Raw genomic sequence first — 14,250 nt, 5'->3', positions numbered from 1 at the left:
CGTGCCTCCGCTCCCGAGAGCTGATCCAGGCTGGAGTGCTGAGAGCCAGCCAAAGGGCTGCGGGGTCTCTGGCTGGTGGAAGGGACGAAGATGTGTCAGGGCAGGATGGGCGTGCGGGATGAGCTCTCCTTCGCTGGCACGTCCCAGTCTGCCAAACATACCTGCCCGTCCCTCCGTCTGGGAAACTGCTCCCCTCCTTGGCCGCGCTGGCAGTGCTCGGGCTGGGGGTGGATGTGGGCAGCGCCAGGGCTTGCGCAGTGCCTGGGGCACAGAGCAGGGGTCCCCAGGCTGGGCAGGGTGCTCTGCCTCTCGGACCAGTCCTCCAGCTGCTCTGGATGCTGCATTTGTCTTTGGAGAGGAGGCTCTGCCAGGCAGCGCAGCCTCGGGAGCTGGCTGGAAACATGCTGCAGAGTGAAGAAGCGTGGCCCCAGCTGGAGAACTGAATCATCGTCCCGTTCGCTCACACGTGCGATGAGTTTCGTGGTCCTGCAGCCTGCTCCAAGATAAACAGCTGACTACTGTGCGCAGTGGCAGAGCTCCATGTTTCCCCTAGCTCCTCTGCACCAGGGATCAAAGTGATATGAGGAGGGAGAACTGGCCTGGGACACCAAGGCCATATATCCGCCTGCTGCTCAACTCTGGGGGTGCAGAGCTGGGGCAGCAGCAGGCTGTGGTACGGGCAGGAGCTCAGATTTACTGGGCTGTAGGCAGGGCTGTAACTCAGGGCTGCATCACTCTTGCCTGTCTCATTTCTCTGCGGGGCATTGGATCACCTCTTGGAGATCAGCAGTCAGATGTTCCCTCTGCCTCCCAGCTCTTCATCCATAGTCACTTGTGAGCATTAAAGTTTGCAAGGAGGTAAGATTTACTTGGAAAAGTCACCAGCTACCTGGGCCTTGAGGAGGCTGTTTAATATTGTTTCAAGACTCTAACCATTAAACTCTCCAATCAATCCAAGTTAAGGAGATGAATTATTTAAAGCTCACCAGCTTTTAATTAGCAAGCTCCTTTTGAACTATGGATCTGGTTGCATTATTGACAGAGGTAGCATTAAAATTTGCTTCCTTGCCTGGGAGCAGATTTGCCTCGCTTCTGTGCCATGTTGGAATCACGGGGGGGGGAGCAGGGACTGCAGGAGTTGTGTGTCCATGTCCTGCTCTGGGGGCTTGGGCTTTTGCTAGGGTCTCCTGGGGGATGCAGGGTTGCTTTGTGCCTCGTCTTTCCTCATTTTATTTAGGGCAAGAGGTGTCTGTTGATGTCATCTCTTACCTTGACAAAGCGTCCGCAGCTCTCGAGTATCATCTGTCTGCCATTGGTTTCTGCCCATGTTTATCTCAGTGCTGCTGTCTTGCACAGGTGTCTCTGCCTGATGGAGTTCAGGAGATGCTGTTCATGTCCTCCCCACTCCAGTCCTTTAGGAGGGTTTTGCTTCTTCATTTCTGCCAAACTCCCTCTGGGGGGAGCACTCCCGGCTCTCCCCAGTACAGGGTGAGCCATGGACAGATTGCCTATGGAGAAGCAAGGCCCAGCAGCCAAGCTCCATTCTTGCAGCTTTCCGTCCCAGTGGCAAACCTGCCTTTCACACACTGTTTGGAAGGGGGTTTGCGTGGGTGCTGTGAAGGATGCCAGGCCAGCAGTGTGACAGTCTCCGTCTCCCTGGCACGGCCGATGGTGCACACGTGCCCTGTGTGTTGCAGCCGTCCGGCTGCTCCATTTGGGCTGGGTCCAGAGCAGCTCTGCCCCGGGTGTCTGCGATCCTCCGCCTGCCTGCAGAGGCAGCAGCCTCTGGCAGCCTGTGTCTGGTGGCTTTACTGCAGGCTGAACCCCTGGGAGGGAGCTGGAGCCACGGCTCATTGAATGGCAGCTGGGGAGAACGGCTTCTCCTCCCGGCCAGCTTGGGACCCCAGGCACAGCTGCTGCCTGCGGTGTCAGGGCTGCTGGCTCTGGGGCTTGGTAGCCCAGTGTGTCCCCCGGGAGAAGGCTCGGGGCGATGCTGGTGTCTGGAGACATGCCTTGCCTGGCATTTTGTCAGGGCTCCAGTCTCCTGGCCTTCTGGCCGCTTCGCTTCCCAGCCTGCTGGCTTTTCGGGTCCTGGGCATGGATCAAGTGTTGGCTCTAGAGACAGCCCGAGAGGTCCCCAGGCCAAGGGCCGAGGAGGGGCTGCTCACTGCAGAGGCAGCCTGGCTTCCTTGGGTCCACCTTTGCTGCCTCGTCCTGGGGCAAGTGTTGGTCTTCCACAGCTGAGTCCTTCCATATCGGCCACTGGGACTGGGCACAGTCATCCCAATTGCTGACAGTCGCCCTGTGACCTGAGCAGTCCTCGCCACGCTCCTCCTTCATGCTCTCAACTGCTCTTGCTTCGGGGCTGGGAGGACCCATCCCTTTCCCTGCCCAGGGCTGCCCACCCCTTCCCTCCCTGGCTGAAAGGAGCCTTGCTCCTGCCACAGGCCTGCCCACTCAGCCGAATAAATGACCCCACCTCAAGGACTGCTGCCAGAGAAGAGTGGAGAACAGTGAAGATGAGATGGGAGCTGGCTGTGGCTCTCGGGATGCTCCCATGCAGTCTAGAGCCTCCCTTCTCTTTTGTGGTCGGCACTGGGGTGCAGCAGGGTTGAGGGAAGTTGGTGAGCTGAGAGGGGGTCCCCAGGGCTGCCCAAGGTGGGTGTAACTAAGGTCAGCCTCTGATTTTCATGGCCATCGTGGGTCACTGATGTCCAGAAGTCTGCAAACCAAAGAGGGCTGAGAAGGGAGTAGCAAGGAAATGGGTTAGCCAGCCACACCAGTTTCACGAATACTGTGCCGTGTAAGAGAGCGTCCGTGCAGCTCCTTTCCTGGCAGCGTGGGGAACGGTCCGGGGGGATGCAGGCAGCCCTGTGAAGCCTCGGCTCGCTTATGCAGGAATGTGTAATATGGATGTTTCCCTTCAAATCTGACAGAAAAATTGCAGTGGATGGCCACTTGTTTTTGCAAACAATTTGCAAGGAATTCTGCCGTCTCGCCTGATCGGTTGTGTATTGCTTTGTTTTCAAATCACTCTCTGATTCACTGGCTCAGCAGATATCTGCTCCAAATCCCTGCACTTGGCATGCTCTGGGACCAGTCCCGCTCCATGCTTCATCTCCTCTCCTTCGTCTTGTTCAAAATCCGGGAGCTCAGGGCGCTCGACACCGTGCAGGGCCAAGGCCAGATTCTGGATGGGAACCTCACCTTTAGCATCTGGTGCGTGTGGGCAGGAGGGGCTCGTGGTGGAGCACCGCGGAGTCTCACCTCATCCCCTGGGACATACAGCTGCGCATACAGCAAGTTGCTGAACAGAGCTCATGTTCTAGCTTTTGTCTGGTTTCTACTTGCGGGCCAGTGAGCTGCAAATCTTGTCGAGGGGTTAGAAAAGTGTCACCAAATACACGAAAGCTGCCTTGGGGTGGAATGGGTGCACGTCTGGTGCCGTTTTCTTGGGAGGGAAAAGGTAAAGGAAGGGGGAAAATGTCAATATTTCAGCTTGCCGGGAAATACCAGGCAGAGTAAGGGGATAGGAAAGTCCTGCTCCAGAGTGAGGATGCAGGAAATCCTTAGGATATGGGAAAGGAGCAAAAGAGGAGTGAAACCTGTTCTTTGATGCCTTGTCTTGAGTTGGTATTTCAGCTTGAAGGATTCCCTCTGGACTGAATGTGGCCCTGAGGACCAGAGAGGACTTTTTTCTGCAGCTTCCATCTCTCCTTAAACATGGGTTAAATATGTGTCAGCTCTAAGCATGGGCTGTAGGATCTTGGGATGAGGAACTTCTTTTTTGTTTGGTGTTTTCTTGGCCCTCAACAAAATGAAGTTGAGTCTTGCCAAGAAGTTAGTCATCTTACAGATGTGTGCATGTTGCCATTCTTAAAACATATGTTTGAGGCGCTGCCTGCCAAAAACGAGCTGCAGCTTGTAATGGGGGTCTTGGCACTCTCATGCGAAGACCAGCATTCACAGGCTGCACACTAGTGGAGCTGGGTTCTTGCATTTGGGGTCTCTCTACTGAATTTCAGAGACTGATATAAATCAGAAGGATTAAAATCCCAGGCTTTAGTTGTGAGTTAAATCAGCCAGCAAATCACCTGGATTCAGTAATTGATTTTCTTCTGGTTTTTCCCTTTTTTTTTTCTTCCCCTGTTTCCCTGAAAAAAGGTCAAGTTTTACTGACCAGCACCTGTCAAACAAAGTGCAGTTCTCCTTACCACTGCCCAATTGTTAATTCTGGTTATTCTTTTATCCATCAAATACTCTATTTTTGCTACATTTACTTTGATTGGTTATGTTACATAATGTGCCTTTAGTCTTAGTTTTTAGATATTTGTTACATTAGAAAAATGGTGAATTACTGTTTGTTCTTAAGGAGGTAGTGATTAAATTATTACTCATGATGAATCTTTTGGATAAAAATTGGAATACCATGCTAAAGTACCCCAGCAGTAGTTTGAATTGGTTTTCTTAGTAAAGTTCTGTTTCCCTTGCATGTACTCAATACAGAAGGAAAAGTAAATTTCAGAATACTTTTTAGTTACAAACACCTGATGCATGAAACCAAAGCAAGAAGTGATCGGTGAGTTGAAGGAGTATTTCTGGAAACCACCCTTTCAAGATTTTAGAATTGGTACATCTCATCCTCTCCCACCTTAGTTTGTTGGTTTGCTTGCTTTCCCTGATTATGGAAAAGATAAAAGGCACACCTTCTTTTTCTTTTTTCAGTCCTTTGTTGTTTCTCAGCTCTGAACAAGCCAGTTACTGAACTGAAAATACACCGAAAAAAGGAAAAAGTTTCCAAATCTGCAGAAGTAGCTGCTGCTGCTGGGAAAGCTTGTTTCTCATTTGTCAGCTCGGCTTCCACCTCCAGTGCACTGACTGTCTTCAAAACATGATGCTACCCCTTGCTAGTGGTCTTTTTTGAATGTAACTGAATTTATTTAAATCTTTAAAGTTTAGGCTTTAGCACACAGATTATTACGATTTTAGATTTAGTTCTACACATCAGGTTTGGGGATTTTTTTCTCTTTTTTGGGGAAGGAGGGTAACCAGGATGCTGTCTCTCTTGCTAGTGAACCCACAGTACCCATCCCACGCGACCAGGAGATCTGGTCCCACAGTAGCGCCTGTCTTGACACGATGCCCTCGCTGGGCTGTTTTACACCAGCTGGTGTAATCCCATCAGCTGTGAGCCTCCGTGCGGGACTTCATCATCCTTCCTGTGCCATGGTCGCCCCGGCCGGGGCTGTGCCGTGCTCCCTCCACGGGGATCTCTGCCGTGCCAAATGGAGAAGCCCTACCTGCCTGGGCAGGTCAGCTGCCCATGCCGTGAGCGACCCAGCAAGCCACCGTGCCTTCCCGGCTCCATCTCTCTCTTTTCATTTACTGATTGGAAATCTCGGAAGGTTAGGGTCTGATATTGTTCCTGATCTAGAGCATTAATTAGGCCTCGGAAAGAAGAAGAGGAATTGCGTGTTTTTAACAGTGAGGTTAATGGGATGCTCGCAGAGTAGACAGTTTTAATGAGCTTCAACTCGATGTGCAGTGAGTTTACTCTTTGTGTTAAAAGGGTCACACTGCAGTAGTTTGATGTGGATTGTCTCCTGGCCCCCTGTGTCATAGGTGAGCGTCTGTCAGAGTCCAGTCAGAGCGCATTTACTTAGTGACACGATTCTAATTAACTACCTCGAGCTGCCACCACCGCGGGGAGCCGGGCCAGCGCCTGCCAGGGGTGCCTCCTGCCCGGCCGAGCCATCCCTCTCCCCACATCGCTCTGCCTGCTCTGCCTGCCCGTGTCCCGGCAGCGCCGGGCTGCTCTCCGCGCTGACATTGAAGGAGAGGGCAGCGAGGGCCACGCTCGCTAAGTGTGGTGGCAGGCAGCCGGCCGCCCGCCGTGATGGGTGCCTTTGGCTGTCAGCGCCGGCTCTCCCCCTCCCCGGGAGCTCGGCAGGGGCTGATGAGGCTTCGCCGTGCCCTGCAAGGTGCTGGGAGCCTGCGGTCCTGGCAGCTTGCGGTCCTGGCAGCTTGCTGGCTTTATTTCAGCCTCCTCTCATTCTTCCCTGCTTTCCTTTTCCCTCTTTAGTTTTCCTGGCTCTCCTGGGGGTGCAGGGAAGCCAGCAGCCCCCCAGCATCTGTGGGATCCCCGGTCACCCTTGGTGCCCACCTGCCTCCTCTGCAGCGGGGTGGGGGAAACGAGGGGACAGGGACAGCATTTAGTGAAACTCCCCTCCGTTTTTTCACCACTTTCCATCCCAGCCTGCATGGCCCTGGCTGGCAGAGCCGGTCCCACGCTCCCTGTCTCTCCCAGGGGATGGGAGAAGCCTTGGAGAACCCCACGCTCCCCCGGAGCAGGCAAACCCCGTTCTTTGGCTTCTCAGCAGAGGTGGCACGCAGCTGGTGCCGTGCCCGGGGGCAGTGCCGCTTGCACCATACCGTAGTCTTTATGCCGGGGGATGCCAAAAGCGAGAGCCGAGCACGGGGTTCACCGCTGCGGAGCAGGGCACGGGGCTGCCTCGGGGACCGCTGCCCCACGCACAGCAGCCCCAGCCCAAGGCAGAAGGGGAAGAACTCCCAGTTAAATAATTAAAAGAGACTTAAGTAAAAATCAACAGAAATGTCATCAAATGAGCAGTGTCATTTTGAATTAGCGCTTGTAAAGGTCAGGCGGATCCAGAACAGGTGGAGCGGCTGTGTGCCGGGTGTCGCGGCCGGGCAGCATGTCCCGGCACCCATGGAGGCAGGGTGCCGGGACCGGCCCAGCCGTGCCGGGGCACCCGTCGGACCACGGGTGCGAGGACAGGGCAGCGGGAGGGTGGCGAGGGGTCCCACCGCGAGCACCGGGCCCCGCAGCGCCGAGGAGGGGTGGGGAGGGAGGGCCGGCCGGGGCGGCCAGTTAGAGGACGCGCGTCTGTCAGAGTCCAGTCAGAGCACATTAACGCGGTGACATGATTCTAATTAACTACCGTGAGAGGTGTCACAGCTGGAAAAGCAGTGAGCGGAGACAAGCTTTTAAAAAAAGAAAAAAGCAATGTGACAGTCTTTTTTTTCCCCCCCTCTTTCTTTTTCTTTTCTTTTCCCTTTTTTTTTTTTTTTTTTTTTTACTCTTGTGTGCTCTCTCCCCTCCATGTGGGAGTGGATCTAAAGATAATTAGGATGTCTGGCTGCCTGGGAACCTGAGCTGGGGCTCTTTTGCTTTCAGTCATTTAAGTTTTCGACATCTCTCTGAAGGGACTTGGTGGCGCAGTGGATTACTGTGCGCTAGAGTGACAGAACACTCTTCTAATCGTAAACCCTTTTTAGAAAGGATTCTGCTCTCCCTTTTTCCCCGGGAGCAGCGGGGGGTATGTTCTGATCACTGCAGCTCTGTTCCCATACACGCTACAATGGGAAACTCAAGGTCTTTCAGCTGTTTCCTGCAGTTAACAAAGGAGGCACAGAAGAAAGAAAGGAAGGATGATTGAGTGTTTGTGTTGACTGCACTCACCCCTCCGTCCTACCCTGCCGAAAGCTGGTCGCGTACCCGCTGGGGTGGGGGCACGCGTTCGCCCGACCCCGCTGCCCGCCGGGGGGCTGCGATGGGTTCGTCACACCTTGCCCCTCGCCTGAGGACTCGTGGTCCCCGGAGGGAGCCGTCCTTGGGAGGGGAGGGTGAGACGGGCTGCGGGGCTTCAGCTGCCTGAGAAAAGCAGGGTGCCGCCATGCGCTCCTCCCAGCCCTGGGGCAGGCAGCAGCAGTGCCCGCTTGCTCAGGATGCGTGGAAGGTGGGCGCGAGCCCCTCTCCTTGGGCTGGAAGCAGTTACGTTTGCAGCACCGGTGTCAGACTGAAGATTTAAGGGGGGGTTCTGGATTATTTGCTGCTTGCTGTGCTGCAATGCCTGGGACGCCCAGCGGCAGATAGGGGCAGGTATATTCTCTCAAGCCTCGGACCTGGCTGACCCCCAGCAGGACAGCGCTGCCATCATCCTGGAGCTGCCCTTTGGCATGGCTGCTGCTGTACCCTCCTTCCTCTGGCTTCTGGTTTTAGGAGCAGCGGTGGGGACTGCCTCCCTTGGTGAGAAGAGCAGATCTGCTGTCCTTCCCTCGCAGGCCAGCTGTGATTCTCAGCCCAACACCTGGCCCAATTGCTGTCCCCAGTTGACAGATAAGAAACCTCTTAAGTATGTTTTTTGTATCACTCTAAACTGTTGTTGGCACACTGGGAGCACGGGGAGAGGCTGATGGTTTGTATTATGCGTGCTCTGTCTTACCAATCGGCCAGTCCCAAACCCAGGAGAATGCAGACGTGAACTGATCTGTGCTCTAGAGACCCTTGTGCTGCCTCGGACGCATCCCGCTGTTGGCTATTTGTCCAGTCCTGTGGCTGAGCCTTACAAAATATCCCCACACACACACTGCTGGAACAACCCTTGCACTGACCATGTTGTGCTGGGCAGGTAAAACGTCTTTGCTAGCACTTGTTCTCCTGCCCGTGTAACAACCAGCACTTCCCATGCACCGTGATGCATCCTCCGACACAGCGAGACACATGTTAGGTGAGAGGCCTTGGAAGATCATTAACTTTCTAGAGAGCTTTTTCTACAGAAAGTAGCAACATAAAGCACTGAGTGACATTTTGATTTCCCTGTGGATTCTTTTGGTGCCTTGGTGTCTCTCTGCGATGTGTCCCAGACGAGGCTAAATGGTAGCGCGTCTTCCCTTACCTGTGAGGAGGGGAAGAGTTTCCTGTTAATGAACATAAACATCTCAATTAAGAGCACAGATTGCCTGCTCTGCTCTGCAACGGACTCTGGTGGAAGGTGTCTTTTAACACCGTGCTGTCATCCAACAGCAATGTGTCCCCAGACTTGCCCTTCCATACCTGCGTCCCAGGGGATCCCAAGGATGCTGCTGTCCCTCTCAGGTTAGCCCTCGTCTCCAGCGTGCAGGCATCCATGTTGTCCCAACTCCGGCGTCCCTGGGCAACACGGGGCTGGTGGCTGTGAGCACCATGGTCCCCCTATGCGAGGAGGAGGGAGTCCTGCCCAAGTTTTACCAGAGATCTGCCTTTAACGAGAGTGGTGGCAGAGGTACGGAGCGACGGCTGTGTCAGCAAGGGTCGCCGGGTTTAAAGCTGCCCCGCTTCACCTAATGAGAAACGATTGCAAGGTGCAAGAGGGGAAGGGGTAGCCACCAGTCGGAGAGACTCCACCGCAATTTAACAAGTTTCCATTCCCCTGAGTTCCCTGACAAGACCCCCCTCTAAGTCTGTACAGGAATTCGTAAGAATAGGATAATTAGGATGTTTCAAAGCTGCGACCCTCAGAGGAGTCCTTGGATTAATCTGTTTTTTCCCTTAAAGACATCTGTAACTACAATCTTTGTTTCTCTCCTCTTCTTCCCCCCCTCCTTCTTCTCCCCCCTTGTCTGTCTCTGTATCTCCTGTCAAACCGTTGCAGACGTAAATGACAAAGAAATCAGAAAGAGAGATCAATGCAGTCCAAATTAGCACTTGGAGATAGACTGTGCTGGAGATGTCAGAGCCTGACCCCAGTTGATCTGCCAGCCTCCGCCGGTGATATTATGCAAATTGCATCCATCTGGCAGAGCCCATGAAGGACTAATGGGGCAGGGAGGGGGCCGTGGCCAGGCACCTTTGGGAAGCGGAGAGAGCTGGGGGTCTTTGGGGAAGAGGGTCCGTGATCGACAGGGGAGATAAAGTACTGCATTGGCTTCGTTTGCGCTCCTGGGCGGATTAAAACCCAAACTCCAGATAAGAGATAACCAAACTTCATTTCGTTTTTTATTTTATTCCTTATTGCTACCCCCACACAACCTAGTACCAAAAAGAAGGGGGGAAAAAAAAGATGGTTCTTGGTGCTCTTGTTTCCTGCACGTCATTACCACTGATGGCAGTTTGAGGGGAGAGACAAAGTAGGGGAAAGAAAGCAAAAAAAAAAAAAAGGTAGCTGCTTAAAAGACTGCTGTAATAGGAGCATGGATAATAGAAATCTCAAATTACGGTGATCGCCTTGTTAAGAAGTTTGAAAATATGGCCAGATTGTCTTTAATGAGAGAAATATGGCTGTTAGTTAGTGAAGGAGGAGGGAATGGACCTTGTTTCAAGATCTGTAGCTCGCCCATCAAAGAGGCGCCGGCTGTTTCATTTCAAAATCCTGTTCCTCTGCCTGATATTAAAAATAGTTGTTAAAGGCTTTGACTAGCAAGACGATTCTCTTTGGCTTCCTACTCTCTCTCCACCTCCCCCGAAAGACTTCGCTAAGAGAACTTCTGCTTTAAAAAAAGGCCAAGCAAAGAAAGAAAGAGAGGAAAGTTTTGGGCCGCGGGGTGATGCTGCCCCTGGCACCCCGGGGTGCCCGGAGCCTTCAGCCCGAGCGCTGCCAGCACCGTGGCCGTCCCCGCCGCGGCAGAGGGGAGCCCCCTCCGTGCCATGTGCCTGCTGTGCCGGGATGAGTGCTGCGACGTGGTACCATCACTGCCCTCCTCCTGGCAGCCCCGACCTGGGCACGGGACGGCAGAGGCTTCTTTGGCATCTGGACCCCCGTTAAGCACCGTGGTGCTGCTTTCCTTCCCTCTCCCCGGTGCCTGGGAAGCGGTGCTGGGCCAGGGCTGGGGATGCAGAGGAGGGGTCTGACAGAAGCCAGGGCTGGCAGCTGCCTGCCGGCCCCCGCCTCTTGTTAAGAGCTAACGGGCACCTCTGTGCTGTTGGGCTCTGACCCGTAACTCCTGCCTCACCGCTGCGCTGACAGTCCCCTCTTCATTCTCCCCTGAAATCAAAGGATCGCATTAATTGGTTTAAGGATCGCTGCCCTGTGTCCTGAGCGGCCTGTTTAAGATAACGAACTCGGAGTGTATTAATAGCTGGTATAATTCAGCAGAGGATCTAGGGACGAGGCCTAGCTGGGGAAGATGCTGCTGGGTGGGGAAGATGGGCACCGAGGCATCGAAATCTGTCCAGTGCTGTGTTTTTCCCTGTTCTTACACAAATCAGTGTAATTCCCCTGCTCCCAAGTTGCTAACATGTTGAAATGCCAGGGCAAAGGGCTCTGGCAGGAGGGGAGGGCTGCGCCAGCCAAACTGCTGCCCTTCCCCAGCGTGGCCTTGCTCGCTTTGTGGGTCTGCAGTGGGATCGGAGGGGGTCTGCTCTCCTCTTTATCTGCCAGAGTGAGGTTCTTCCCAAAGCCGCAGCTGACAGTGCGCTGATCCCGGCGGTGCCATTAACCACCCGAGCTCTGGCTTGTTCCCAGTCGTGTGGCAGAGCCCCATGGCGGGCGCTGCGCTGGGACGGCAGTGTTTCCCTCTGTCCGCCAGAGTCCTGAGCAGTCCTGCTCCAGCTTGGAAGCTGGGTTCTTCCAGCAAGAGCACGAGCAGCTCCTCCCAGCCTGGGCCCCGAACTGGGTGCCGCCGGTGTGCAGGACCTGGAGGAGAGGCGGGAGGAGAGGGTCATGGTCACTGCTAAGGTTGGGTGTCCCAGTCCACGCTGCTGGGACCGCGGTTCCGTGTCCAGTGCCGTGGTCTGACTTGTCTACCCTGCGTGCTCGGAGGTCTCTGGGGGGATGGCATGAAGCAGGGCCCCGAGAGCTCCTATCAGGTTTTGGCCAAGTGGTGGCCAAGCGGTGCAGCGGGATCAGCCAGGCTGGGCTGCTGTGCCGGGTGCACTACAGGTCCGTCCCGCTTCATCCCCCCGTGGCGCCGAGCTGATCTTTAACCACGGAAAAACCCCTATCCAGTGACGTGATGCAAAACCCCGCAGTGATGGAAAGCACCCGGCAGCCCTGGGTAAGTTTTCCTGCTGTAGTCAGCCTCGCTGTTAATTACACGCAGGCCTGTAATGTGCAGGGGGAGCGACCGCCCGGCCGGAGGGGCTGTATCTGTGCAGACCTTCCTGCGGCACCCCAGCCCTGCGTCGCCCCTTGCTTTCCTGCCCACCCCTCGGCACCAGGCGCGGTGCCGGTGCTGCCGGTTGCCCGTGCTTACCAGGGCATGCACGTCTCCCTGCCCGCCGCCGCCTCTCAGCCTGGCCCCAGTGGGCAGGGGACCCGCACCCCGGCACTGCCACCTCGGGACCCTTCCCCGGGGGTTCTGCACACGGGGTGAGCCTGCGGCGGGCAGGACCCCCGGCCCCTTGCCCCACAGAGGGCACAGCAGCAGCATCTTGCTGGGAAGCCCACGCCAGCCGTTAGCTGCAGCCCCCCAGCGCTGGGGGTACCGGGGCCGTGCCCTCTCTCCCGTCCCGTGTGTTTCTGACCAAGAACCAGCAATTTGGCTTTATTTGCATGCCCAGGGGACTCAGAGCTTGGCAGCTGGGCCATCTCCAGCACCCACAAAGCCCTCTGCTAGTGCTCTCCCCTTCCAGAAGTACATATATAACAGCCAAGAGAGGCAGAGAGGGAGAGAAAAAGAGAGACAACGGCTTTGCCTCCACGCTCCCGTCCAGAGCAGTCTCCTAATGAGAAGAATATGGCTGCTAGTTAGCAGAGGGGTGTGTCCTGTAGGCTAAAATGAGATAGTTACACTGCACTGATTGAAGGTTGAGGTTAGAGGGCAGCACAATTATGTTCAGGAGATTCAAGGGCTCTGTTTGATGCGGCAGTTCTAAGCTCCCAGCCAGTGTCAGTAGTTTAGCTCAGGGTTTCTTTTTTTTTTTTTTTTTTTTTTTGTGGGCTAAAGACAGGAAGGATAAAAACTATGGGAATGAGTTGTTACTATTATTATAAAGTGGTGTGAGGTTTTTTTTTTTTTTTTAAACCACCAGTTCACCCCCCTTTTGCTTAACTGTTTCCTGATCATTATTTTTTAAGCTGCTCAGAGGGAAGAAGAGAGCATCCCCTTCCCCCTGGAGAGTGGCTCTGAATTTTCTCCCAGACAGGGAAGGTGATTTTTTTGTGCCTGTGCTTCAGCTCAGTTCTCTGACTGCGGATCAGGAAAGCAATTAGCAGTTCAAATTATGCCAAGGCCAAATTCTTTGTCTCAAAATCGTGGGTTAAGAGTTGCAAAAGAACCATAATTGTCTGGTGCTGAACTAGGTATTTTTTCTGAGAGCATTTCCAGTGCTTAGGACTGTTTATGGGGGGAGTCTCTTGTGTTTCAAAAGCACTGCAGCGGCGCTGCCTTTTCCCAGAGCCTGCAGGAGTGCCCAGGCGCCGCACCAGTGTCCAGGCACCGCGGCAGCATCTCCAGCCTCTCTCCCGCCAGCTGGCTTGCTGCTTTGCAGGCGACCGCGCATCCTCTCATCCATCCCAAGGCAATCCTGGTCGCCGTCTCCCTTCTTCACTGCCCCGTCCTCTAACCCATCCGTAGCTTTGGGTGCAGCCTGCCCGCACCCTCCGGCCACTGCCCGCACCCTCCGCCGGCCACCCGCACTGCAGCGAGGCGAGGACCGCTCGCCTGTGACGGCGGCACGTGGGAGCCCCGTGCTGCCCGTGCGAGGAGGCTGTTGCTCACTCAGCGGCAGCACCCAGCCTTGCGAGGCCAAACGCGGGGCGCCAGCCTGCCCGCGCCAGCCACCCCACCCCGAGGGACGAACCAAGGAGCGCCTTGCCCCTTTCTCTCCTTGCCTCTTCCCCAGGGCCCGTCTCCCCGGTCGCGTTTGCGTCCCAGGCCCACGCTTTGCGTTGCCTTTTGATCCGAGTGACAGCCTGCTTTATTTACTCTAATGGTTCTCAGTTTTAAATGTTAATTCCTCCCTCAAGAAAATGTCTTTTCAGGATGAGTTGCCCATCAGCAGGGACGTGGAGGGTGTGCTGGCATCCCCGGCCTCTGTGCAGAGCCAGGCGTTAACCCCGCAGGCGAGAGCCCGGTAGGTGCAGGGAGCCGTGGTGCCCAGGGAGCACCTCAGTCCCTGCGGCCGCCACGGCCGGGCTGTCCCGGGGACGCCGCATCGGCGGGCAGAGCTGGCCAGGACGGATGCATCCCTAGCGTCACGGCTCGTCCCCGTGCAGGCTGTTTGGCACAGCGCCACGCACCGCTGCCACGGCCCCCCGTCATCCCCGCTGCAATTAGGGGCTGATGGATTGTCCCCGGGCCGGGGTCTCGGTACGGCCCCCTGAAGGGGACGCGGCACGTGCGGAGGCAGGCAGGGGCCCGCTGGGCTGCCGCTGTCGAACAACAATTTCTAATCTTGATTGGAGAGGAGGGCAGCGGTCTGGGGGGGAGGAATCGGAGATAAATGTTAGCTCATTTCTTAAGTAATTAGTTACCTCCTCATCCCCATGTTGTAATTGTGAACAAGCTGTAATGTTTAATTAGTGTGTA

At 55.2% G+C, this 14,250-nt stretch overlaps 2 protein-coding genes across 4 annotated transcripts in view; one reads left to right on the top strand and one right to left on the bottom strand.

Moving 5' to 3' along the window:
* The window catches only part of ERI3 (ERI1 exoribonuclease family member 3), a 136,558-nt gene that overhangs the window by 97,365 nt on the left and 24,943 nt on the right, over nucleotides 1-14,250 (top strand). The window lies entirely within an intron of this gene.
* Nucleotides 11,199-14,250, bottom strand: part of DMAP1 (DNA methyltransferase 1 associated protein 1) — a 64,037-nt gene continuing 60,985 nt past the window's right edge. For both annotated transcript variants that reach the window (XM_075039285.1, XM_075039286.1), the window contains exon 11: nucleotides 11,199-11,414. In XM_075039285.1, coding sequence (XP_074895386.1) covers nucleotides 11,214-11,414 — 201 coding nt within the window. In that variant the 3' untranslated portion in view covers nucleotides 11,199-11,213. The remainder of the gene's footprint in view (nucleotides 11,415-14,250) is intronic.

The sequence above is a fragment of the Buteo buteo genome, chromosome 10, assembly GCF_964188355.1.
Source record: "Buteo buteo chromosome 10, bButBut1.hap1.1, whole genome shotgun sequence".
NCBI classification, from domain to species: domain Eukaryota; kingdom Metazoa; phylum Chordata; class Aves; order Accipitriformes; family Accipitridae; genus Buteo; species Buteo buteo.
This window is presented reverse-complemented; position numbering and strand designations above follow the sequence as displayed.